This window comes from Callorhinchus milii, unplaced genomic scaffold (genome assembly GCF_018977255.1).
Source record: "Callorhinchus milii isolate IMCB2004 unplaced genomic scaffold, IMCB_Cmil_1.0 Scaffold1, whole genome shotgun sequence".
NCBI classification, from domain to species: Eukaryota; Metazoa; Chordata; class Chondrichthyes; order Chimaeriformes; family Callorhinchidae; genus Callorhinchus; species Callorhinchus milii.
The window spans coordinates 14,482,466-14,510,172 of NW_024704742.1; the positions used below are offsets into that span (position 1 = coordinate 14,482,466).

Below are 27,707 nucleotides of genomic sequence, written 5' to 3' on the forward strand. Positions count from 1 at the left end.
CAAGGGATGTGTGGATGGAAAAAAGGTTAGAAATAACATTGTTAACTCTTGACTATAATTTTTTTGTTGTAAGAGTCGATCACCGTCTGCCTAGTTATACACAAGAGGAACAATCTCCAGTAGACAGTACATTTCCTGTTCTTGGCAAGTGATCAGATCCTATTCTCTGCAATTAGTAAGCAGTCACAATATATTTGCCGCATGTGGTTGCAAACAATTCAAAATCCTGCATCATGATACAATTCCAACTAGAACCACGCTACATGTTTGAACTCTGGCTTTGCAGGGTTGAACAAATCTATACACCAGTTCAGTCTCAGAGAGATCAGGTTCTTCCTGCCCTCCTTTCTACCTAAAAAGATCATTTAGTTTCAATATGGTTCGAAATTCATTAGTCTTGAAAGGGACAAGTCCTGAGTAGAGCTACCAAGATTTGAAACTAGAAACTTCTACTCAGAAGGCTGATGCTGTTTGTGAGTAGGGGTTGGGGGGAATTATGGACATAAAACTGTACTAAAGATTTCATAGATACGACACTGGAATATGAACCTACCACAACACAACAATATGCATTCAGTTCAAACTTGTTTGATTGAAAGAGCAAAACATTAATTCCCAATGCTATCACTGCATTTGTAACTTCGTAAAATTAGCTAATTCTGGTCTGGTTAAAATTTCTAGCCAGTTTGCATTTCATTCTTCNAAAAAAAACTATCTTGGCAGCAACCATTTACAAAATGATCCAGGTTCACTGACAAACATGAGAGTCATCTTTTGGGAACCCAGATTTAAGCTCACAAGTGGGAAGGTGATTAGACAGTTTAAATTCAACTACTTTACACAGAGAGTGGTGAATATCTGGAATAAACCATTCAAGGAGATGTTGGAAGCAGATTGCTTCAGCAAATTCTACAGGGAATTAGCTATTTGGCATAGAAATCTATTCATGGATATGAGCAATGGAATAGTGTAGGATGTTTCTTAAACTTTAGAATCAACCAGATGGACCGAATGGCGTTTTCCAGGATGTACATTCCAATGTTTCTATGTAAAACCTGGCATTCAATACACCTACTTATTGAAAGGATAAGTGCCTTTAATGTAGACTGTGCTAACTCTAAGACAGCAATAAATAGTTTGAAGAAAGTGGACAACTACAGGATTAAACGCCTTGGTTCAAAACTTTCTCTCTGAAACTAATGCTGATAACAAAACCCTGCTTTGGAAAAAGTGAGTCAAGGATACTTATTTCTGTTCAATGTGGACAATCATACAAGAGAGCTGTGTAAGTTCACTGTATCCATTGGGTCAAAAGAAACACTGCAATCAGATGATGTAGTGTTTAGTGCGGAGATCTGCATTTACAACCCTATGCAGATGAATTAGGTCACTCAATTTCTTTTGTAATGAGCGATGTATTCTCTGCTACCAAACTGTGATTTTGCTAGATGATCGAAATGCAAAGAGTTATTCTTAGCAATAATCACAACCATTTTTGGAGGGTTTACAGCTGCAGAAACCTCCGGCCCCTACAATGATGAATTCTGGCACGAAATGAAACTGGTAACAGGCCCAAGAAGAAAACACACCTCAGCAGCAATGGAGCCTATTATTATAAGATTAATGATTTTCATGTGTGTCTGTGTGCATTGGTCTTTGTATCAGCATTTAACCCTTCTATTTGGTCAGACCCATCACCATGCTTAAGAGTATCCAAATTAAATTGAGAATTACATGCATCTGACCTATACTTGGAAATCCCAGAGATAGATTGTTGGAATGGAATGTGCATTCTCTCCTTGGAGGGATGCTCCTGCTTACCTAATTTGGAAAGTATTAGGCACAGGTTGGCAAGAGCCAAGGCTTGGGTACCCCAGAGTGTGGGTTGGGGTACTGCTGGCATCTTAACCAGCTAAAACCATATAGCTTGCCATTTATATTGCTATCCTGCAAGCTTTCTCTCTGCTTGTTCAGCTAGCATCACCATACCCGTTAGAGCTTTGGCTTGCAGGATTAACAGGAGCTGAATGGGATGACTCCCTGCGTCCAGTGCCTGGTTTGCCCTTCCAGGTCCTGCTGATGAGCCAGGCTGGTTGTGCTGTCTTCAGCAATGCCCTGGAATACTGCGGACATGCCTGGCTCAAGAACCGGACTACTGAGACCGTTCACAGAGGGTTGGCTCGATTCTGACATTTCGTTGCCAAATATGGCTCACATTTAATCCACAACAGGTAATTGGATAATAATAAAACATCAGAGAGAACAGCATTCACTGAATGGAAGCATGCCCATAAGAAAACAATCAGTGAATCGTGAGGTTTAGGGATGCAAGTAGATATCTTTAAAACAATAATAGTTCTCTTGTGATCCATATTATTACCTACTTCCAGTAGGTAATAATAGTTGGGTTGGGTCCAGTTGGGTCGGGACCCATTTCCCCCCTGCTCGGGTCCCGACCCAACTGTCCAGCGCCTTGGGACGTCCTCCCGACGTGAAAGGCGTTCTATAAATGAAATCTTGTACTTTATTTGTAAACCCTCATTTATGCAATTTTCTTCCCCTTACATTAAATTTATTTATCTTGAGGAATGGATGGAAAGGATGCTCTGGAGAGATTAAGTTTACAACACATTGACTTATGGGTATCTGTAGGATAGAGGAGGAAAAGGAGAACACATTTCTTGTGTGGTTTTAATTTCTTCACATTGTCTTTTATGAGGGCTCTACCAACCTACAGATGTAGTCTTGATGAGGATCAGTGCCGGAATCCTCAGCCTCTTTCTCTTTCCAGATGGTAATTGACTAGCTGTGGAATTCCAGCTTTTCAATTTTTTGTTTTAGATTTCCAGATTCTGGATTTTTTTTTTCTTTTGGTTTGTGTTTTTGTGCAGTTTCCAGTTTAACTTGGGACCCAGTGGCTCCAGAGATAAATCTCCCTGTGGCAGTTTACTAGCTAAAGGCCAATTTTGGGGTAGGTGAGTCTAAATGGATATTAGGAGCCACAGGGAAAAGGAAAATGGGTAACAGCGGTGCTCCCAATCCTTATTTTACGAAAGAGAAACAAGGTCGCCTCAGTGGTTCAGGAGATGTTCTTCTGAAAGTCAAACTTTACTCTTCAGACCAGGAGAATTTCATCTTTGATTCCTGGTCTGTTCTGTTTGTTGATCTCAGCCAGATGAGCAGGGAGAATGTTTCATTGGACTCAAGAAAAATCAACCCTAGTCCTAGTTCCTCACCCAGTAGGTTGTGACCCCTGCTGAAAAATGCATATGTATGAATGTGAGGTGGGGACAGAATGATGTTTAGTTGTGATTCCCCAAACAAGCAGTATGATTTTACTCATTGCCTAGACTTGGACATGAAAATGGGTTGCTTGGAGGGGGTGGTTGTGGAAAAGGGGAAAATAATGTAAAACCAACTCCAACAGGAGCCAACACATTCAGGACAAGCAAGGTGAAGATTTGAAAGTTTAGGAAAGATATATGGGAAGCCTGATATTACTGAATTTCGAAAATCTGACATTACTGAATTTATTTACACTGAACATTGTATTGTAGCTTACCATTTAATCATCATAGTGACAATGACTTTTTTATTTTAATAAAGTGGGATAATCTCCTCCGGATTAATTATTACTATTAAATTACCACTTCCCTCCCTAGGTGAATAACTCCATGTTTAAAACCGTTAGTACAATTATCAGAGATTTTCCCAGTGGATCCCTTGAGCTAATCTTAGGTTTTCTGTTCAGTTCCATTCATTCATATTGAAGACACTCAATTCATAATGAAAACAAATTATACCTTCATAGCTTCCAGGCCAGCTTGTACAACTGGAGCAAAGACGGTTTCACTCTCATTAGTGTCTCCAAACATCTCGGGGATCTGCTCCAACAGACTGTAAAAATAAAATAAACCCATTCAAAGTTAATGTTCACAGAGTCCCCCTGGGGAGGAATTTCAAGCCCATGATATGATTTAAAGAGCTATCTCGAGTTGGTGGGGTGGAGGAGGGGAGAGAGGAGAAACGGTTTGTGGAACAGATAAGAACATGTTACTGTGAAAGCTCAGTACTCTTGCCGTTTGCCAGACTAGCTCCCCAGAGAAACTTTGTGCTGTGCTACATACTGCTTTTCTTCAGAAAAAATACAAAGAACGTACAGTCAGCCTGGCTCATCGGCAGGACCTGGAAGGGCAAACCAGTCACTGGAGCAGGAGATCATCTTACTCAGCTCCTGTTAACCCTGCATGTCTAATTGTTGTATTTTGATATAGCGCCAATGCATTGTTGAAATGTCTCGAAGTATAATAATAATAATGATCCTTGCATTTGATATAGTGCCTTATCACTTCTTCTCGACGTCTCAAAGCGCTTCACAGAATATACTGTAAAGTGAATTGACTGTATATTTTGTGGTATATCTTCACAAGTTATACTGTAAAGTGCAGTGACTGTATTTTGTGGAAGAAATGTGGCAGCCAGTTTATGCAGAGCAGTGTCCCACAAACAGTCATGGAGTGAGTGACCAATTTTATTTGGGGGATTGTTGGCCAGCACACCAGGAGAAAGTCACTACTCTTTCAAATAGTATCATAGGATCTTTATCGTCTACCTGAACAGGCAGATGGGACCTCGGTTTAACGTCTCTTCTGAAGGACAGAACCTCCGACAATGAAACACACCCCAGCACTGCATTGGAGTGTCATCTTAGACTATGTAATTCCATGTCCCGATGTAGGGCTTGAACCCACAACCTTCTGACTCAGAGGTGAGAGTGCTACCATTGAGCCAGCTAGATCACTTTAAGTTGCTTAAAGTCTTTAATTTGTATTCTGGTTAACTTGCTTAATATCTTTTCTTTTTATTCTTATTTGCTAAAAATGATTCTTAAATTAATTAATATATTTGAAGTGGCAGACATGATCAATAATCTAATGACAGCCCCTTAATGGCACTGCCTGGTGTAAAATTGAGCCAGGCAGACCTGTGTGGGAGTTTCCAAGTTCAGTTACCAGTCTACGCTCAGGTAGCTGGTCTCTGCTGAGATAACTTTACGAGCCACTACAGTTACCCTCAGTTTCCTGGGCTAAGCAAATGAAAACGGTTCACTAGGATAGCAAAGAATGTTTATATTTCAGCCCTTCTGCTGAAATAGGGATAATTCTGTATATTGTTCAGATTATTTGCAACATATCCAACTGGCCTCAGGTCTGGGCAGCAGCACTTGGAAAAATCAGTTTCCTTGTGTCTCAAAATGCTTTGGCTTTATACAACTGTGTTGGAATGCTGAGGGGAGGAGTCAGGAGTCTGGAAAGAGTTGGGCTATAGGCCACAAAGCCCTGGTACATACTCATAGCCATCAATTACTCCTTTCTAAAACTATCTATCTTTGGCAGGAACTTTCACAATCAGTGCTCCCTTTCAACAATCCAATGTTGCATAGAATTAAAATGACTTTTTAAGATCCTTGTTTTCTTCTTTTTAAAAAATATATATTTTTGTTTTAAATTGTAAGTGCCGCTGAGATTGTGGAAGGAACTTGGTTTGGAGGAGTCACTGAGGCCTGAGATTGCAAGGCACATAAATAAACATTGTGTTTTTTTCTGGGCATCCCACCTATACATGGAAATTCACATGTACCAGAATGGAATGCGGACTCTTTCCCTGGAGGAATGTATCCTGTTAACCTAATTCCAGAGAGTATTAGGCACAGACTTGAGGAACCCAGGGTGTGTGTTGGGGTACTGCTGGAGTTTAACCAGCTAAAACTGCATAGTTTGCCATTCAAAGCACTGACTGGCAATTGGCAATTTCCAAACAATATAGCAATATATCACATCAGTCAATTTAAATAAACAAAATATCTGAAAATGGTAAGCTGAGAGAATTGACCCCCAATTTTTGTTTCATACTTGTTAATAACGGATCGTGATTCGTGAACATTGACAAAGAAGCCATCCAGAAGAGGGACGAACATCTCTCCCACGTCAGACACCACCAGCATCTGTGGCTGTGCGAGGCTGCTCTTCAAATTGTAGAAATGGAGCACCTTGTTGTAGGTAACAAAGGCAACTCGAATGGCGGACGTCTCTGCTTGGTCTTCCCTGTTAAAAAATTTCAAAGTGAAGGTGGAGATTGGAAACAGCTAAACAAATATTCCACAAACCAATATAATAATAATCCTTGCTTTTGCTATAGCACCTTTCATATCAGGAAGACATCTCAATGAGCTTCAGAGGATGGGTGTACAGGAAATACCCTCAGCTTTACCTTCATGGTTCTGTCCTTTCCAGGTTTCATTCTTACCTATCCCAACCTCTCCACTTTGCATTTGCCAATGGCTTCTTCTGCATCTCTGGAACCGTCACATGTGGCATTCCTCAGGGCTCTATCGTTGGTCCTCTCCTATTTAATATCTACATGCTTCTGCTTGGCGATATCATCTGAAGACATGGGGTTAATTTCCACACATATGCAGATGACATCCAACTCTATCTCTTGATTCCAGGATCACTGATTTTCTGACCAACTGGCTTTCAGATATCAAGTTCTGGATGAGCTCTAACTTCTCCAGTTGGATATCGACAAGACAGAGGCTCTCCTACTTGGTTCCTGTCAGTGCCTTCTCACCTCAGGTACTGGCAGCATCAAACTATTTGGATGCACACTCCACCTCAGAGTCTGTGAGGAACCTTGGTGTCTTGTTCAACTCTCAATTGTCCTTTAAAAATCTATATTCGTGTTCTGCCCTGCTCAGCTTTCCCCCACCTCCGTAACATTATCACCGCTCCTCAGCCTGCCATGTCCCTAAATCATGCAGCCATCACATCCAGGCTTAACTACACTAGCTCTCAGCTTGCCCAATTTTCCATCTCTTTTCTCCATAAGCTGCAACTCGTGCCCTCTCCCACTCCAGGATCCTTGAGCCTGGCTCTACTGGCTCCCCATCAACCAGCGAGTCGAGCTCAAGATCCTCATCAGAACCTTTAAATCCCTCCATGGTTTTGCCCCACCCTACTTCTGTAACCTCCTCAAAACCTAGAAATCTGGTCATTTCCTCCCCTTATCAGGCAACAGCCTGCTTTTCATCCTTCACCTCACCATCGCTGGTTGGGCTTTCAGGTTATCACACCCTGTAGGATTCCATCCAAACAGTCTCTTTGACTCACCCTTTCCCTCACGTCCTTCAAGGTCTGCCTCAAGATCTTCCTCTTTGATTGCTCTTTTGGACATCTTCCCCCCCCAACAACAATCCTTCAGATACAATTAGTGGTACTATGCTGTGCACAAAAGGGCACCCTCATTTGCCTGCAAAAATCAATTGCGAAACTTGACAATCACCGTGAAGCACTTTGAGATATTTAAATTTGATAATGCTCTGCTTCTAAAGAAAGAAACAAGGAAGCATACAAGACTATAGTAAAAAAAATCATGTACTGTCAACCAAGATGAAAATGAGCTGTCCAGACATCTGCACTAGGATAACAGAACATCTGCATCAGATTTCATGGCTTCTCTCAAGATGTGGAGTGAATTCAATTTTGTTCGCAATGTTCATCAAAGCCTGGAATAAATGGCACTCAAATCTATAGCATATGTTGAGATTTCAGAGTTTGATCAATCTCTAAAATGTTTGTCAGGTAAAATTAACTTCACATGAGGGAAATTGATGCATAATAATTTGGTGAAAGTTGGATAGTCTAAAGAGTTAATGTTCCTGGTTGGGACAATACTATACTTCATTGGGCACTAATTTGCCAATCTCAATTAGAATGGTGAGAGAATTAAAGCTCACAGGAGTCCCCAGTTCCTCTCGACTCTGCCCTGCTCCACTGGTGTGTGGATCACTGAAAGGAGTTAAATATAAAGGTTCAGATAAAAGTGCATGGTGACTGACTGCGTACTGAATGTTCCCACTGCAGTAAACTCCTGATAACTCGTCGCTTCAAGGGGAAAAGAGCTCGATAACTAGGATCAGGAGCGGCAAGTTTCCTTTAAAAAAAGAATAATATTTGGTCACTCAATCCACGACTGTTTGTGGGACACTGCTGTCCGTAATTGGCTACCGCGTTTCGCCCACAAAATATACAGTCAATTCACTTTACAGTATATTGTGAAGTGCTTTGAGACATCTCAAAATCGTGATAAGGCACTATATCAAATGCAAGGATTATTATTATATCATATTTGTTCAGTGAGGGGGAAGGAGCTGCTCTACCTGAGCTTGTGTGATATACAACATATTTGGACTCACAAAGGGAGCTTCAATCTACATCTAATTTGGATTCTATGCCTCTAATTGTGCTTAGACTGGGTACCCCAAATTGGTGAACTCTACCATGGCTCACTGTGAGAACAAAAAATTAATCACAGATAGAGCTGGTAGAGAAATTGAGACCTTCAGGTTTTTAACTGTAGCTTTTAGATTGCTGTGTAAAACGGAGACTAGGCAAGCAGTGGTGGAATTAGTTAAACCACCGGATTTAATTGGATCCGAACAAAGCCACTGAACCTGGGCCAGTTCATAAACCTCTATCCAATGGATTACATACTCAACCAGCACATCCATTTGAAGTGTATGGTAGTTTTCCAAGGACAGTATGGTGGAGATTAACTTTGGTTGCTATATAATGGCTGCATTCTCCTAAGGCAATATGAGGTCACTTTTTCATGGAAATGGTTTCAGTTATTATGAAACAACTGTTCTTAATGTAATCAAACTCTACACTGGAACAATCACTACACTTTATCCTGAACTATAATGGAATACAATACAATTCACATTTATATATTGTCTTTCACTCCAGGAGGATGTCTCAAAGCACTAATGTAACTGTCAAACAAAAGAAGAACACTGAACACAGAGAAAGAAAACAGACCCATCTTATCTCACTTTTCATATTGTTTCAGCTTTTGTAAATATATGAATATTATTTAGGATTTATTTTTAGATCAGTGAGTTGGTCTGCAATGGTCTTTCAGGTCCTGTATTCCTAAATTCCAGACATAAGATCATGAATGGATGGATGAAGTCTGTGATATAATACGATTTTGCACAAACTGCAGAGGGAATGGGTATAATGAGCCAAATCCCCTTTGTGGAGTCCTGTAGCTTAGTGGTTAGAGTACTCGCCTTGCAAGCGAGAGGACCTGGTTTCGATTTCCAGCTACGGTGAAACATTGGACAAGTTTCCTTACTCCACATGCCTCTGTTTACCGAGCAGTAAGTAGGTAAACGGTTGTTAGTCAATTGGTGGATCACTTTTCCTGGGGATAATCCATTAAACTGTTTGTGGGACACTGCTGTGCACAATTGGCTGCTGCGTTTTGCCCACAAAATTATTATTTTCTTTTTCCATATGTTCTCATGATCTGGACTCAACATAAACTGATACTGCAGAAATCAACTAATCCCTTTGGGGTTCCGATATCTTGCCATGACTTGGGTCATACATATACAACCGATTGCTGCTCAATTTACCTTTCCATTTATCAATATATATTTTTAAATCTGCAGTTAGCAAGCCACTATATAAACAGATCACATTGCTCCTATTGTGATATGACATTTATAGAGGCTGCCAGAATATAACACAATTGTATCTTTACCATTCGGTTAAATATCAAATGCAAGGATTATTATTATTATGTGCAACAAATGGAATTCACTGTGTAACACAGTGAGTTCTACTTGTTGCACATAATAATAATCGTTGCATTTGATATAGCGCCTTATCATGTCTTCGAGACATTTCAAAGCACTTCACAGAATAGACTAAAGTGAATTGACTGTATATGTTGTGGGTACATACAGTATGACAGATTTTTTTTATTTTTAAAACTATATGTATACATGAGGTAATAACCTTAATGGACATTGACACAAAGAGAATTTTTTTTCCCTCTGGGAACAATTCTGTTATTCAGAGACAATTCGGGGGTAAAAAAGCTAAAAGTTAACTTACAAAAGCTGTACAACAACAACAACAACTTGCATTTATAAAGCGCCCTTCACACAGGATAGCATGCCAGAATGCTTGAACATAATCATGCAGGACTGTTGAATTGGATTAAACTCCATATATGTTTTTTGGTTGTTCAGGTATAAGAGACCTTGTGATACTTTGCATTTTGAACTTGTCAGTGCTGTATTTTTCTAATTTTAAGAGATGAGAAGCAGGTTACCAGCCCACGTGGCTTCTCGTTAATCTGCACATCTGTTTCTCTGCTCTGTTCCAATTCTTATGCTCCAAACAAATGTACTGGTCCTTTTTTCCAAACCGCTTTTTTGGGGGGCTTCAATATGCTTTTTATTAAGCCAGCTACCTCACATGTTCTGACAGCACTCTGCTTTTTGAACAAATATAATGAATGCACTGCAGCTCACTGACAACAGAAAGAATTTCTTGAATTTCTTGTTTTTTTTAAAAAGCCTCTTTTCAACATTAGGACAAGAGGTTTCATGAAGAATTTATCTCACAGATCTAGGATTTTTTTTGTGTGTTTGGTAAATTACGTCTAGCTTCTTTTTTTGCCTGGCAAATTTACCATGAAATTAAAGAAAGAAGCATGCATTGAATGGGTGTATTAACATTGTGACCTTTACTTCAATATATCACTGTCTGCTATGGCACACTTCCTCAGCACCTGCCACTTGTTGGCAACTCATATACCTAGATATTTTTCAATTGTGAACCTAGACAGGGAATGCTGCCAGGCTATATCACTGGGCGTAGGGCACACAAGTACGGATTGCAATCTCGGGATGCTGCTCCCGAAATCCCTGGATTGCAACCCATAATCACAGCTGCGTTCAATCCTGGCCTCACATGACACCCATATTTCCTCACATTTCAGCAGATGTCAGTGGATAGTATTTTATTAACAGCAGGAAACATCAAGGTGATTATGTGAACCACCTGTAAACTAACTAAACTTGATAGTTGAGCGTATCTTATTCTCCACTATTTGATAAAATTTCCAGCGCGGTGACACAATCTTATAATGGCAAGAATGCTGACAATTGGAGAACCACTTGAATGGCTGATTTTTCCTATTTCTCGGGTAAGGGGCACTGCAGACACTGCTGCTCTTCTAAGTGAGCATTTCAAATGAAGCCAATACAATTGATCTTTGTGGGTAATGCATCTAGGTATAAAATACACAGGCAAGCCACTTTGCAGCATATTTTTTTGAAGAGTTTTGAGACATCTCGATGGCATGAAAGATGCTATATAAAATGCTAGGACTATTTATTATTTTCAAATATAACACCACCAGATACATATTGTCAATAATAAGATACCACTCTCTCCTGACCAGGCCATGATTTTCAAAGCTACGCATAACTCCTTACCTGGGTAATTTATCCAGCAGTGTTTTTAACTCCTCACATACTAAGCTGACACATCCACTCTTGATATTGCTGTATGACACATCAATCATGAAGATGAAGGCAGGTGGGTTAGGAGGCTTGTTATTCTGTAAATAAAACAAGTACGTATAAACAGAAAATAATTTTATTTTAAATAGTGATCTGAAGACTGTATTGTTCAGATTACTATTCTTGGCCATTGACTCCAGGTTACATTCTCCATGTGAGTGGGGACAGCGAATGTCAGTAGATAAGCCTAACCCAATCCTGGAACACTAACTAATCACCTGGAATGGGATCCTGGTTGATATTTCACTTTTCCTAGACCAGGACAACTGAGGCTAACTCTAACTAGAGGGCATAAATATAAGAGAGTTTGTAGTAGATCTAAAAAAGAAGTTTAGGAGGAACTTCTTTATGCAGAGACTGATGTTTCTTAACATTTAACTCTTAACATTTCTGATGCCATTTTGTTTATATGCATGAGACATTACTGTGCACAAAACATCTTTCCTACTNAAAAAATCTTAGTCACTACATTTTAATATATATCCCGTGAAGCGCTTTGAGATATCCTGCTGACATGAATGGCTCTCTACTGAATCTAAGGATTATTTTATATTCTTATGTTATTATGATAGTTTTGCCCTCCATGGCCTCGCCCCACCCTACTTCTGCGATCTCCTAACCCCCTACCAACCCACCCGTTCCCTCCGCTCAGCCAGCTCCGGCCTGCTCCACGTCCCCCGACCCACCCCACCATTGGCGGGAGAGCCATCAGCCACTCTGCCCCCAACCTCTGGAATTCCATCCCCCGGTCACTCCACCTCGCCCCCTCCTTAGCTTCCTTCAAGTCCCACCTCAAAACCCTCCTCTTCGACCATGCCATCGGCCACCCCCTCCTTTCTCCCCCCCACTCCCCCGACTCCAGCTCGGGTCTGAAATGCTGTCCTCCCGACGTGAAAGGTGCTATACAAATGTAATCTTGTTGTTGTTATGTGATGATATCAAGACTAATACGTCTAAGCAATCGCTAGTTGTTGCAAGTGCCCTCTTGAAGTCCAGAGGCAATATGAAAGTGGCAGAGCTTGCAATGCGCCGCATTTCGAGTCTCCTGAGCCACAATGTAAAAACTGTGTCAGTAAAATGCTTTTGTTTATTTAATTGCATCACACACTTCATCCCAATTTATTTATGAGAAGTGTCCCTTTTCAGAGATTCTAATTTTAGCCTATTGTTTATACAACAGTGAAGAATCGTGCTTAAACAATTGGATAAAATTAGAACCACTAACAGTGCCTTATACAGAAACCCTGTAAAGGACTGTAGCAATGTTTTATGTGAAGCGCCAGGGAACAAAATCCAATGAAAGGAGTATTACGTTTCCATTTTAATAACTTTTTAAGCCATTAAAATATGTTTATGTTATGATTTGTTTGGGATTTCCAGGGGAAGAAAATACTTTTCTATTCTTGGAAATATACTCATATGTTTGAAATATACTTGGTACGAACTGCACAGTAACAGCGAAAACTACTTCAGGGCCAATAAAGCCTTCCTTGAAATATTTGGGAGGTAAAATCATACAACGTTTTTATCGCAGAAGGAGGCCCATCATGTCTGTAACAGCACAATCTGCCCCACTGGAACTGGCACTTGACAGTAATTGCTTGTGAAGCACTTTGACATGTTTCAATGTTATAGGGTACTATATAAATACAAGTTTTTTCAGCACCTTGGGACATCCTCCCGATGTGAAAGGCACGATACAAATGTAATCTTGTTGTCGTTGTTAACTGATGTTAGCTTCAAATTGAATGGTTGAACCAGAGGTGCATACTTTGGAGGCTGACAACTGTCTCTTGCAAGGGCGTGTGAAGGTCGGATATAAATGCAAGTTGTTGAGTACATTCTGTCCACAATCCCCATTTGCCTTGTGAGGAATGCCCACCTCTGGAGGCAATGTATCGATTGCCAGTGGTGTATTTAGCAAAACATACTTGGACTTGTAACTTCTATTGCCTCTTCTGTGCAACCAGACTTAGTGGTGTTCCATGCACACGGGAAAGTTTGATATCATTGTGTAATAAACATGATCACATCAAATGTTCATTATAAATAAATTACAATACTATTCATATTTACGTAGCACATTTCCCATCATGAGTAAGTCTCAAAGTACCAATGCTGGTCTGGGCACCCGAGCTGGGAGTGGGAGTCAAGGAAGGTGGGGAGCGGAAAGATGACTGAAAGAGTGGTCAAACAGCTATGTTTTGAGACATACCTTGAATGAGAGAAGGAAGGGAGCAAGTTGGAGGAACTCTGGGATGCAGTTCCAGAGAGAGAAGGCAGAGTGACTGAAAGCCTACCCACCAATGGTGGGGGCGGATAGGATGAGGGACATGAAACAGAACAGTGTTTGCTGAGCACAGGGAGCGGCTGGGTCAGTTGGACTGAAGGAGATCATAGAGATAGGGTGGGGACAGATTGTGGAGGAATTTCAATGTGAGAGTCTGGCAAGCAGAGCATTGGTGTAGTCAAGCTTAGATATGTGTCTTTGCAGCCCAAAGCAGAAGTAGTGGCAGAGGTAGACACTGTTTTAGAGGTAATGTAACTTGTGCGATTAGCCAGACCCAAATAATGGTAGTGGAGCTGTGGAAAATTGCCAGGGGCAAATTTACCTGATATTAAATGCTCTTCTCAGCCTCTGCTGTTGTTTTTTTGATAGCAGAGAATACAAAAATCAATTTCCAACAATAATAAACCTTGCATTTGAGATAGAGCCTTATCATACCATCAAAGCATCTTAAACCACTTCACAGGATTTATTGGAAAGTGCACTGGAGTTTCAATGTTGATGTTTTGCGTTTGCACGATATCTCACGTAATCGTGCCAATCATAATGTAAGGTAACAGCAGATAATTTTCCCATAAGCTTCTTCCGGAAATGAGACTAAAATTTCAAAGTGGTGGAGGCTGAAAATGCATTTGCATTATTATTATTATATTAACATCTCCAGTTTTGGCAACGCATTTCACAAATCTGGAGACAACATGTTCCTGGATAAAAATTTCCACTGTCTCAAGTTTGGTCTTCCCCATTTCCTCCCACACTGGGACTTTTCCTGGTTACTAAATAATATGTACTGTTTTATAGTGATTACTATAACACCTCCATTTGGAACTATTTATTGTTGTAAGAAATGTAAACAAGAGTTATTAAATAAAGATTTTTTCCCCCGTTGATTTTCCTTTCTAGGATACAGTGCATGGATGCCAGAAGTTTCATGCAGCCAATTTTTCTCTGAGCTTGTACAATTAAGTGTTGGCAGACCATTCGACCATGAGAGGAATCATAGCCAAGTTGTGACCACCTTATGCACTTACAGTAAGTGTCACTGGATAAAGATCTGGAGCAACAAGTTTGGATAATTCCCCACCTCCTCCAGCTCGGCTCCCCCAATGGAATGTTACAGGCCTGCTGACACTGGCTTCTCATGCAATATTTAATGACTAGAAAGAGTAGAGGGCTAAAATATGACATTTGCAACTGAATTTAAAAACACTTTTTACAAATATCAAATCCTGTTGGTAACCAAATGTGCATCGCCCCAATCGGTAAGTAACAGCTGTAACATGCCCAGGAGCAGAGTTCCTGTTGAACAACAGAAATCACACCCAATCACCTATTGGATTTGATATGTGGAAACTCTTCCTTCAAATGCTAGAGTCTTGACTCCGAGTGCCACAAGGATCAGTGATTGGGCCTCAGCTATTTACAATTTACATCAATGATCTAGACGAGGACATTGAATGTAACATATCTAAATTCGCGGACGACACTAATCTAGGTGGGAGAGTAAACTCTGAGGATGATGCAATAGACCGGCAGGGGAGTGGGCGAGTAGGTGGCGGATGGAATTTAATGTGGGGAAGTGTGAAGTTATTCACCTAGGTAGCAAAAACAGAAAAACAGATTATTTTCTTGAGGGGGAGAGATTAGTGTTAGTGTTCAGAGGGATTTGGGTGTCCTTGTACACCAGTCTGAAAAAGCTAGTTTGCAGGTGCAGCAAGCAACTAAGAAGGCGAACATTGCAAAAGGTTAGCGTTCATTGCAAAAGGTTTGGAGTATAAGAGTAGGGAAGTCTTGCTGCAACTGTATAGGGCCTTGGTGAGACCGCACCTAGAGTATTGTGTGCAGTTTTGGTCTCCTTATTTAAAAAAGGACATACTTGCCCTAAAGGGGGTGCAGCGTAGATTGAGTTGAGGAAACATTTCTTCACTCAGAGGATAGTGAATTTATGGAGTTCACTACCCCAGAAGGCTGTAGTTGCTCAGTCCTTGAACATCTTCAAGGCTGAGATTGACAGATTTTTAAAAAAAGAGGAATTAGGGGATATGGCAGGTAATTAGAGTTAGTTCTGAAGATCAGCCATGATCTTATCAAATGCCGGGGCAGGCTCGAGGAGCCGAATGCTGCTAATTCTTATGTTCTTATGACACCCAGGTTCCTGACTGGCTTAGTGAACTTGAGTGTGCAGCCGTGGAGGCTGATGCTGCCACCGCCTGAGGTGCGGAGGCACTGGCACGAGCAAATCAGGAGGGCCTCGGTCTTGCTGACGTTGAGTTCAAGAAAGTTGTCCCTCGTCCAGGCCTTGATGTTGGACAGGCAGTCGGTCAGGACGCCAGTAGACCTGGAGTTGAGGGTGGAGGCAGAGAGATAGAATTGGGTGTCATTTGCATACATGTGGAAATTTACCCCATGTCTGTGGGTGATGTCACCAAGGGGGAGCATGTAGAGGATGAAGAGGAGGGGACCGAGGACAGAGCCCTAAGGAACACCGCACAAGACGGTGCGGGGTTTGGAGGAGAAGCTGTTTGCAGAGACGATGTGGAGGCAGTGTGAAAGGTAGGACCTGAACCAGTCAAAGACATAACTTTGAAGATTGAAGTGGGAAGAGAGGCGGTGGAGAAGGACTGAGTGGTCCACAGCATCAAAGGCGGCGGAGAGGTCAAGGAGGACAAGGAGGCAGAAGGAGCCCTGGTCACACATGGTCAGGATACCATTTGTGACCTTGACCAGAGCAATTGGAGGGGCTCATGGAGTGAGTGGGTGGAGAGGAAAGAGCGAAGCTGGCAGGCGAGGTACTCGCAAGGACCTTAGACAGAAAAGGAAGGTGGGAAATGGGCCGGTAGCTGGATAGCTGTGATGTGTCAAGGGAAGGTTTCTTCGAGGTAGGAGTGATAGTAGCTGTTTTGTAGGAACAGTGTCAGATGACAGGGAGAGGTTGATGATGTTGGTGAGTATTGGGGCAAGGAGGCGGAGCTGGGATTTAAGGAGAGGGGTGGGGATGGGGTCCAGGGAGCAGGTGGTGAGCTTCATGGAGGATATGCAAGTGATGACAGAGGAGGGGGTGACAGGTGCAAAGGTGTGGAAGGAGGGTGGGTAGTGGTTGGAGTGTGGTGGGGGTGTGGAAGTTGCGAGGGCAATGGCAGCTGAGTGGATTCCCTCGATTTTGGACTTGAGGAAATCCAGCATTTTCTCACAGTGGAAGTCGGAGGAAAGAATCTGCGAGGCCTGAGGGGGAGGGCGGAGAAACCGATTGATGGTGGAGAACAGGAGCCTGGGGTTGCCCTTCGCCTGGAGTAGAAGGACGATTTGGCCGAGGCGAGAGCGGAGTGGTAGGTTTTGATGTGGTCCAGCCAGATGTGCCGGTGGACCGTTAGGCCGGATTTGAGCCAAGTGTGTTCGGCAGCCCACACCTGGCCCTTGAGTGAGCGGAGGTGGCTGGTGAACCAGGGTGAGGATTGGGAATAGGAGGAAGTTCGGGACATGAGGGGGGGCAAGGAATGTATTGGAGAGGGTGCTGTAGAGGAGAGTAAACGCAGAGGATGGATTGGTGCGGGAGGTGGGCCAGAGGGGGAGGAGTTCAGAGGACTTCAGGGCAGCGGAGAGGGATTGCGGGGAGATCTTCTTCCACGGGTGGTAGTGATAGGTTTGGAGGCAGTGGAGAGAGGGATACAGGAGTTGAGGGAGTGTGAAAGCAGGAATTTACTTTTCCTGGGAAATCAATTAAGTTTATCACTGGCCCAGATTGGGGTAATGGAATTTTCCACCCTCTATTGTGAAGTTCTCATCCCAGTTTCCAATGGTAGAGAGATCATGGCACAATTCCAAAAACAATTCACTATCAATTGGCTCTAAATATGGTACTTTCACTTAAAGAGGCCACAAATATAATTCCTAAGCAAAATAAAATGTGTAACACAAGTACAGTAGGAAATACTCATATTAGGCTCAAGCCACATTATTGTAATTAGAGTTGAGGGAAAGAGTGATAACTTGCACTTATACTGTTCTGTCCTAGGAGTATTATGAATGCTGAAGCTGGATGTAATACTTTTGAAACTCAGCCAACTTCTGTTGTCCACGAAACAAAGATTTTCACTGAAGCCAAGCTTAATATATCTTTGACACCTCTGGATTTAACGCAGATGCCACAATTTGTTAGAGTCCAGTGTATGCATTTAAATGACCTGAAAATGCATTAAATTAAAGGAAGAAAAAAAGGAGAAGAAATGTAATCAGTCCAAGTGTGATCAAACCAATCGTGGAAGTAAATCGAAATACCATCTTAAAACGATTACATTTCCTGCAGATAGTCTTGTAAAGGATAATGTGTTGTTCAGTGGGCAAAGTGAACTACATTTAGACCATTGGGTTTCCTCAATCCTTGGCAAGAATGAGGTCAATCATGTGAATCAATAGGATTTAAGTGGGTCTTGTTCTCCAGCAGCATCCAGTGCAATCACCCTGCAGAATTCAATATGATTGTATAAAGCTTGGGACTTAGTCTTCAACTGATGTTACTTTCTCTCATGTTAACCCACTGGTAAATACTTCATTCTGAAATATATTTTTTTATTAACTCAACATAATTGTGTATTCACAATAATTTGCGTGCAAGCTAACAGTAAATCTTGTATTTGATATTGCGTCCATAATGTCAAAACACTTCAAAGCACTTGACGAGTGAAAGCTGTCGATTTTATTGGATATAAGGTTAATGATGCAGTGATATTCTTTTAGCAAAAATGGGACAGTTTTTTGCACTCAGTAGTTGAGTTTTGTTTGTCTAGTTAGTCAGTTTGTTCATTTTTATGGGCATGTCCACTGGTTTAGAAAACTGGAAGTCTGAATCTGTGAAACGTTCTAGACTAAAAGGGCTTGATCTAACATAAGTACACAAGCCGTAAGAAAACATGGAAAACGTCATTCCATTTCCTTGCTCCTCCACAAACAAGCTAACCTCTTGAAGCCTCTATTGTATTAGGTACTTGCTGAACCGGAAAGATAATCCAGTAAAACAAAATAGAATTCTCATCCATCCACAATATCATGTGGTCTCCTTCCCTGTGTATCCTGGAGCACAGAAATCATTGTTTCCGGTGGAGTATTTACTCATTTCAGCTTGTAGCATTTATATCCTTCCATACTGTTCTCAAGCAGATACTTATCGAGTTTTGTTTAAGGAATTAATTGATGCAATGTCAACTGCTTTTGTTCGGGGATTTGTTTTACATATCCACTCCGTGGGAGGGAAAAAGAAACTCTTCTAATCTCTAATCTCTCAATCTCTCAATCTCCGATTGAGTCTTTTTAATTTGAAATCAATCCCCTAAAGTTCTGGTCTCACAGTCTAACTCCAATAGCCTGCTTACAGCTACAGCATTGTGCCTCCTATTTTAAAGGCCTGGGCCATGTCTCTCCGCAAACGTTTTGTTTTTATTGAATGGAGGTTCAGCTTAACGCAATTCATCTCAACAAGAGACAATAAAGTTCATTTTTATTACAGATTTATATTAAGGATGTTGTTACAATAACAAAAAAAGGAAAAGTTTACCCAGCAAATGTGTCTTCTGATTATATGGTTTAGAGCCTCATTTTTATATTTTTATGTATATATCCTTGTTATATCTTTAGGCCCTGTAATTCAAACTGACCCTACAGCTAATGTGTGTTTCAACTAACTGGTAACACATATCACATGCAACCATTTAACTTTGTATAATTCTGCATAGGTGGTCTCCAATAATTTATAAATGGAACTCTTTGAAGTATAAATTGGAAGGTTAATGATGCAGTGATATTCTTTTAGCAACAATGGGATACAAATGGAATGAAATACCAAGTTTTCTTTTTTAAAAAGTGACATTAGTTTTCATAATGTTGCCTGATTATTACTTATTTATTCTTCTATTTTACCAAAACAAAACCTTTTGACATTGATCATATGTGATCAACTCTTCTGTCATTAATAAACATACTCTGGGGTGGGCATGGGGTGGAGTTGGGGGTGAGCCAAGTGAAGGAAACTCAAATAAACTTTCATTTTACCTTTGCAATAATTCAATTCAAACAGTAAACCAAGCCCAAACAAATCCATGTTTAAAACGGACTGGGCAGAAATCTGTTGTAAAAATAAATATATGTATATTAAATCATACTTCGGACACTCTTTCTTGCATGTGGTCAAGGTTAAAAAAGGTAAACAGTTGAATATTACTTTATCTTCCACATCCCTTAAATTAAGACTTCTTCAAATAACTATCAAATTCCTATAAAAACAATAACTATCAAATTAACTGCAAAATCTGCCTAAGCTGTGGCCCTGGAGAGTCTATTCCACATAGTCACTGTGATATTCACTGCATTGTCATGTTGCCCATGTTAAACTTATGATTAGGGCTCAGTTCCATTAAACACTAAGATCTGTATGTTCTTTGTAATCTTTGTAAAATTAAACATTTCAAAAAAGAGCCTTGCGAACATTCCAAGCTTCCACAGCCTCTCCTCATAACTCATGTTAATGATATTCCAGCTATGAATCTAGTTGTCCTTCACTCCTCTTTCCATCTTCCTCTTACCTTAATCTTGGCCAACTCCTTCCTGCTTTATCAGTTAATTATTAGGAATATCATTTATTAGGGATCGGTTCCCCTATCCTTGCCCCACTAACTTAAATCCTATCTCACTGCTCTATTTACCCTCTTTGAAAGAGCATTAGTACTCTTATATTTTTTGAGTTAACAAACCATTTGGGCATGGGGGGGTGGGTGGGGAGGAGCCAAGTGAAGGAAACTCAAATGAACAGTAAAAAAACATTTGCTTGAACCTGGCTGGCAGTCAAATTTTGGACAGCTGGAAAAATGCAACATATGCTCAGATGTGTGTAGTGACTGGTCTGCTTAGTGGAGAAAAAAATACTGTAAATACATTCATTCAAGCTCAATGCAGAACAGTGGACAGAAATAAGTAGGCTTAATAACCAGTATGTAAAGAAAACTCCCTGAACTGCCTTAACATGTGACAACCTAATTTATGTGAATGTATTTGGCTAAGTCCATATTAGAAAAGTATACAAATACTTTTATATGTATTATATGTGGTTAACAAAACGTTTGCAGTATTAAAAGAGCTTGAATTTGTGGCAGCTGAGACAAAATACTGCCAACTGAAAAAAATGCCAAGCAGCAGCTCTGGGTTAGTGATCAGGAAATAAACTATAGTGAAACTCACATAAGTCTTATCTTTATCAATAGTATTAGCACCTTAGTCATATATTCACCCAAGTCCCATTCAGTTTCTTATAATTTCTTTGCAATGATTGTATTAATCAACTGCTAACTCGTAACTCCGCTCACATACCCTCCATGACTCAAGACTTACCGGCTACATTGAATTACGAGGAATGTTGTCCTGACCTGGCAACGCATATGCACGTACCAGCCGGCTGCATTGAAAAGCGGGAAACATAGTTTTGATCCGTTGACACATGCATAGAAGAACTTCCTTGCCCATGATTCAATGAGATTACAACGCTTGCCGGTAAGTACGCATGTGGCGACGGGTCAAGAGGAACTGAATCACAGGAAAGGTCGACTTGACTCATCACCAAATTATGAATGTGATTATTGATTAAATCAGATTTTATACAACTCATACAGCTTGCCTGCAACTTGGGCTTTGCTTAAATCAAATTAAATGTCATGGTCCGACTTATGTGAGTTTTACTGTGTTTGAATGGCTGGGAAGAAAAGGATTCAGATTAATAATACGGGAAAATGATTCAAATACCAGAAATACTTACTTTGCAGTAATCCAAAGTCGCTATGAATTCATAGGATCCAAGAGACAGCTCTGGTCTCTCATAGTAGTCCACTCTTCTGCCTATGTGGTCCAGATGTTGAAAATAGAATGGAGGGACTGAAGACAAAAAGATTTTAAAAATTCTTAAAAATAAAAGAATGTCAAGAGCAACTATAAACTCATCTATGGATAGAATGCCTTTTGCAACTTTTGAAAGCACAATTGCAAATAATTTTCCACAATTTTCTGGTACTGAAAGTTGTGAGTTGCAAAGTGGGGATTTACTCAGTAGCACTGCACTGAATAATTCATGACCCTGATAAACACATTTTCAATAAACCACATTCATAGCCATACTACCAACCCTTGTCTAAAGCAGTTGTTTTAAAGACCATGCATATTTCTGATTTGACTAAGGCTTTATAAAATTAAAATCTATTTTAATAAATAAAAAATAATTCTTGCATTTGATGTAGCGCTTTATCATATTGTGATGCTTCAAAGTTCTTCACTGAGTTTATCTGTAAAGTGATGTCTGTGTTTGTAGGTTAATGTGATAATGTCCCATAAAACAACCATGAAGTGAGTCACCAATTTTATTTGGGCCATTGTTCATGAGGACACCAAGAGAAACTCTTTTTGAACAGTGCCGTGGGAATCTTTAACATCTACCGCAACAACCATACAGATCTCAGTTTAATGACTCAACTGAAGATTGTCACCTCCATCAATGCTGCACTCCCCCAGTATTATATTAGAATATCTGCCAAGACTGTGCTTTCAAAGTTCTGAGGTGAGCTTGAACCCATCACCTCTGACTCAGGCGAGATTGCTACCAACACCTATTGCTGGAATACATTTTTCAACAGATGGCTCATAAGAAGTAAGCATGGCAAGGAAGAGAAATCATAATAAATAGCTTTCATTAAACAAAACAAAAAGAATACTGAGAAAGGCCAGAATCACTGCCAAAAAGAGCCAGTAGAACAACAGCAGCAGCTTGCATTTATATAGCATGCTTCACACATGGTAGCATCTCAGAGAATGAGGATATTATCACAATAAAGCAACAGCAACAACAAATTACATATCTATAGTGCATTTCACGTCGGGAAGATGTCCCGAGGGGATGAATAACCTCACCCGTTATCTCAATGTAAAGCATGAGAGGATGGGTAAAGGGGGAGAAAATTATCAACATATTTGAGAATTGGCAGATACCCAGGAACAAATGGGATAAAAAGATAAAGCATTAAAATATTTTGACTGTCAAACGTGTTCTTTTTCAGAGTCTAGGTGCTTCTTTATCCCATTACGGACTCTAACCCACATACTTTAGTTCTGAAGGCAGATACATAAATGTTTCCTGACCACCGAGCTTCCAAAAAAACTCCAAAACATTCACCCATTCTCACATTTCTCCAGCGACAGAGCCCTAAGATTCTGAATAACTCTTCTTGATCTTCTCGGAATCCCCTGCAGTACAATAAAGTCAATTTGGAAAGTAGGACTTCCAAAACAGTCTTAACACACACATATAACATCACGTATTTTCCAACAGTAACTCAATGTGAATTGAGGAAAACTGGAGACAAACCAGGATAGTAAGATAAAAGATGAAATGTTAAAATAGGATCAAACAAAATGGAAGTCTAAATAATACATAAAGAATAATCCTGCTGGAAAGATTTCATTTGTGTGTCAGTACACTGACTCAGTGGTAGCAGTTTTGTGTCAGAAGTTGTGGGTTCAAGCTCCATATTGGGGCTTTCAACTCATATAGTTCACAATGCAAGGCTGGGATGTGCGGCATTGTTGTTGGTAATGTCCTTCAGATGAGATGTTCAACTGAGATCCCTTCTGCCTGTTTGGGTGAATGCTAAAGATCCCATGCACAATTAAAAAATTGAGCTTTTCATTAAATGCAATGATTTTTATTTGGATGTTAAAACCCTCCTCTGGTTTTCAATGATGTGCAACAACTAGCATTCATGTAGTGCCCTTGTTAAGAGTGCTTAACAATGGCGGAGCTTGACACCAGTGTAATCTTAAAGTATAAATAATAAAAGCTCTCTTTCTCCCCTTATGAAGACCTTCACTAACTTTTTCCTTCTACTGAGATTCCACAGGTGGCAGTTTCACCCTTTGAACCTCATTCTGATGGGCATTAATACTAATCTTTTTGAGCCTTGATATTTAGTGTAGATTATTTGATTCCAAGACATCAAATAGCCCTGCTATTTGGTCCTGTCCTTAATAGGCATATTGCCCATCTCCATCCCTATCTCTGTCCCTATATTTCGATAGGATTTCTGAATAATAATCCGGAGCAGGAACTCAGTTGTATAGGGAAGTTATAGGTGAGCAAACTTGCACCATATCATTGTCACTGGGCTGCTGCATTGTGCTCTGAGCTACTGTGCTCTGATATGACTTTATAGATGTGAAAATACAGCTTGTTTTATTTGCTGCTAATTTTGTCCACTGCAATCCTTCTTTCCCCACCACCATCACACCTTCTCTACTGAGGATGCTAGCCCACGTGAAGGGTGCTATATAAATGCAAGTTGTTGCTCTCATGAAGTGGTACAATTCTAAGAGTGCTGTTGCCCTCTGGTACCTTACCAAATAGGCATTCTTCATATAGGATCTCAGACAGAGAATCTGGACAGCCTAGTAAACCATGCAAAATTTTCACCAGATTCTCTTCACATTTGCAGAGGAAAGCAATAGTGTGCTCCATTCCCTGCAGATCATTTTTAAATGCGAGTGCCCGTCACTAACTCCGGGCTCAACTAAATCATGGAGGGCTGTGAGCAAAGCCTTGGCAGATTAAATTTCCGTGTGTGTGCACATATTCCCAGTGATGCACAGTGCAAAGTCAGTTGGCAGGAACTGCAGTCGTACAATGCAGAGCTTCAAGCAAGCTAGAGAGTTGGGAAAGTCAACATCTCTTATTGTGATTCAGCTCCTCCTCAGACACTTCCCCTCTCCCACGTTTGCTGCTTGTGCCCAGTCCTGCTTTCTCCTCCTCCTCACGTCCGTCCCCCTCCCCACATACATACACCCACCACCTATCTTGCATTCAAACAGCTTGATTCCCCCCCCCATGGCCCTTGAATCTATCCAGTCCTCAATCTCTGAGGATTTTTTTTATCCGGGGCTTTTCAGAGGTCTTGATTAAATCCTTGTAGCGTTTTTTTCCAGCAGGGGTCACTGGATAATTTCCCTGAGCAAGAATCCTTGTTAATGTTTCTACTCCCTTTTTTAAGTGATAAATTATGATGGATGAACACAGCATTTTAGAGTGGTTTTGTTGTCTTAAATTACATTTCAATGAAGACTAATAAACCTTCCCAACCTGCAGTACCCTATGACTTTATTAACGATATACCAGTAAAAAGGGTTTGAAACAACACTCTATACTTAACCATACAATTTGAAGTGCTGGCCTGGAAAGAAGGTTGAAGCTTGAGGGTTATCACACTTACGTCATAAGGAAATGGTTTACTCTGAGTAAAATCCAACATAAGTAAAAAGTTCCAGTCAAATGCTTCTGGCAAAACAGTCGGAAAATAGCCAAGGACTTTGCATCACTTAATCATAGCTCGCACACACTGCAGACGCTTCTTTGAACAAATATGGTCTGATTTCATCTGAGAGAATGCAGAACTGGCAGTCTGAAATTAATGGGTAATTTAGCTGTGAAATTAGCTTGTTCAAGCACTTCTAGAAAACATTTGCAGGAACTAAAATGTTTTTATGAACATTTTTTGCCCGCTCTCCTCCTCTTAAAGCTTTTTGTTTCTTCTTTCTTTCCTCAGTGGTACGGCTTCATGGATGAAAGTCACCCTTTGGTGCTTCACCCAAGTGACCCGTGGTGTTCAAAGAAAAATGCTCCATCAGCGTTACTACCAGAAAATAGGCCTCCAATGACAACTTGATTAGAATAGAGCTCTTCACATGGGATAATGTCTTGGAGCCCTTTACAATGAAGGGGTCACAATGTAAACAGCTTAGTGGACCTTCTGTATATCATGCCTGAGTTGCAAGACTTCAGCTCTAACCCAAGATCTCAGAGGCAACGACTCATCAGTCACAATGACAATGCAGGGAGTTCATTGCAGAAAATGGAGCTGTCATGTTGAGCCACATTTCATAGTGGTTATACCATTCAGGGTATTTTTCAACCCCTTTTAATGTGAGAGTCTTAACAGTGACTGTCAATATTGGTTTAGAAGTAAAATTCTCACCAATGACCAACTTCCAGGTTGTCAGGTCACAGTAAGTGACAACGGTGTCTTATTACCTTATCATTTCTTCCTGTGCACAGAAACATAGCAACAGGAGTTGGCCATTCAGCCCATTGAGCTTATCCCACCACATTCCAAGATCGTGGCTGATACACAACTCAATTCCATCTCCCAGCCTTGTTGCCTTGCTACCCTCTCTATCAACTATTCTATCTATTTGCCTTTTACATTCTTCAATTGAATTTGCCTCCACTGCCCTCTGGGGAAGTGAATTCTACACCCCCTCCACCTGCTGCGTGAAAAAATATTTCCTTATTTCACTTTTAAATGGTTTAGCGTCAAGTTTAATTTTGGCCTCAATTCTTTCACCAAAGGAAACAGTTGCTCACCAGTCAACCTATCAAATCCCTTTATTGTTTTATACACCTCAATCAGATCACCCCTAAACCTCCTGAACTCAAGAGAATACAATCCAAGTTTTTCCATCTTTTAATCATGATTTTGGCCTTGACACTAGAACCATTCTACTAAATTGACGCTGCACCCTCTCTAAAGCCAATCAGCATGATTTGATGCCATACTCCAAATGGGGTCCGACCAGCATTTTATACAACTGTAAACTGGCTTTTCTTAACTTGTATTCCAGCCCCATTTTGATTATCTTCTGCACCTGGGCACTACAGTTAACGTGCATGCATTGAGCAAGTGACACCAGCAGTGACCTGATAATGCGAAAGTGGGCCATATTTATGCATTGAAAGCCAATGTGTCTGAAGACCTTCCATTTCAACCTTGCTTATGGTCACCTCCCCTTTTCTCCTGGCTCAGCGTAAAAATCCACCATTGTTAAATGCTCCGAGTCACTGCACTCTATGATAAATCCTGTAAAGTGTTTTGGGACATTTGGTGATGTGATAAAGCACAATGCTAAATGCAAGGGTTATTATTATTATTTATAATTTGCCCTGTTGTGGATCCAACTTATATTCAATTTCCAAAAGAAGAAACTTTGCCTCCAAGGAAGATAAGTCCTTTAATCATACTAATTATTTTCACATTACAAGTTATTTGTACATGTGAAATTAAAATGATATTTCACACGCACAGTGTGGTTCATTGATGTTATCAGAGAACTGCATGAATCATTACAATGTAAATATTTAGATGTTCTGAACTGTGAACTCATTTTAAACCAGAAAAATATTTGTGCAGCACAGAAAACAGTTAACATTATCCCCTCTGGTAACTAAAGATTGCCAAGAAAATTAGCAAAAGGCACATAACTTGTTGAGATAGAAAATAACCAAGGTTACTGCTCTTCCACTTTTGAGATAACTCAGAACAGAGTGGAGATTGATCTTGGAGAACCTTTTGGTATATACTTCATTGTTCTTTACCAAATAAATCATTGTTGTTCTGCTAAATAGATTTTAAGAGTTCAGATTTTGTATTCTGGAATTAATATTACAATAATAAAGCTATGCCTAGCAGCTTTATTACAGTAATATTAATCCCTCTTTCAATATCGCTTTATGTGAGCTGCATTGTAATTTAAAAATTGGCTAGTTCGGGGAGACTGGAATTTCTCTGGACTCATCAGAAGTTTCACTTTGCTTGTGTGTACATATCATGGATAGGTAAAGGCATACTTTGAATAGCAAGTTTGATAACTTTTCTTGTTATTGAGGAAGCTGTAAACATGCAGTTGCTTCATAGTGATTCGGGCCCTATGCCTAAAATTGTTTATTGTATTTTGAAAGGGTTTGTGATGGTTAAAAATAATCTCAGCTCAGCTATTTTTATCGTATGGCTGTTTTGTGGGACACCACTGTGCGCAAATTGGCTGCTGTATTCGCCTACAAATACACAGTAACTGGACTTCACAGTAAGATCCTGCAAAGTGCTTTGAGATGACGTGATATCAAATTTG

At 40.4% G+C, this 27,707-nt stretch overlaps 1 protein-coding gene across 1 annotated transcript in view; it reads right to left on the bottom strand.

Moving 5' to 3' along the window:
- sec24d (SEC24 homolog D, COPII coat complex component) overlaps window positions 1–27,707 on the bottom strand; it is a 113,587-nt gene that overhangs the window by 26,242 nt on the left and 59,638 nt on the right. Inside the window, exons 11-14 of the mRNA XM_042337359.1 lie at window positions 21,526–21,641; window positions 11,357–11,481; window positions 5,913–6,104; window positions 3,804–3,897 (exon numbers count right to left, since the gene is read on the bottom strand). Coding sequence (XP_042193293.1) covers window positions 3,804–3,897; window positions 5,913–6,104; window positions 11,357–11,481; window positions 21,526–21,641 — 527 coding nt within the window. The remainder of the gene's footprint in view (window positions 1–3,803; window positions 3,898–5,912; window positions 6,105–11,356; window positions 11,482–21,525; window positions 21,642–27,707) is intronic.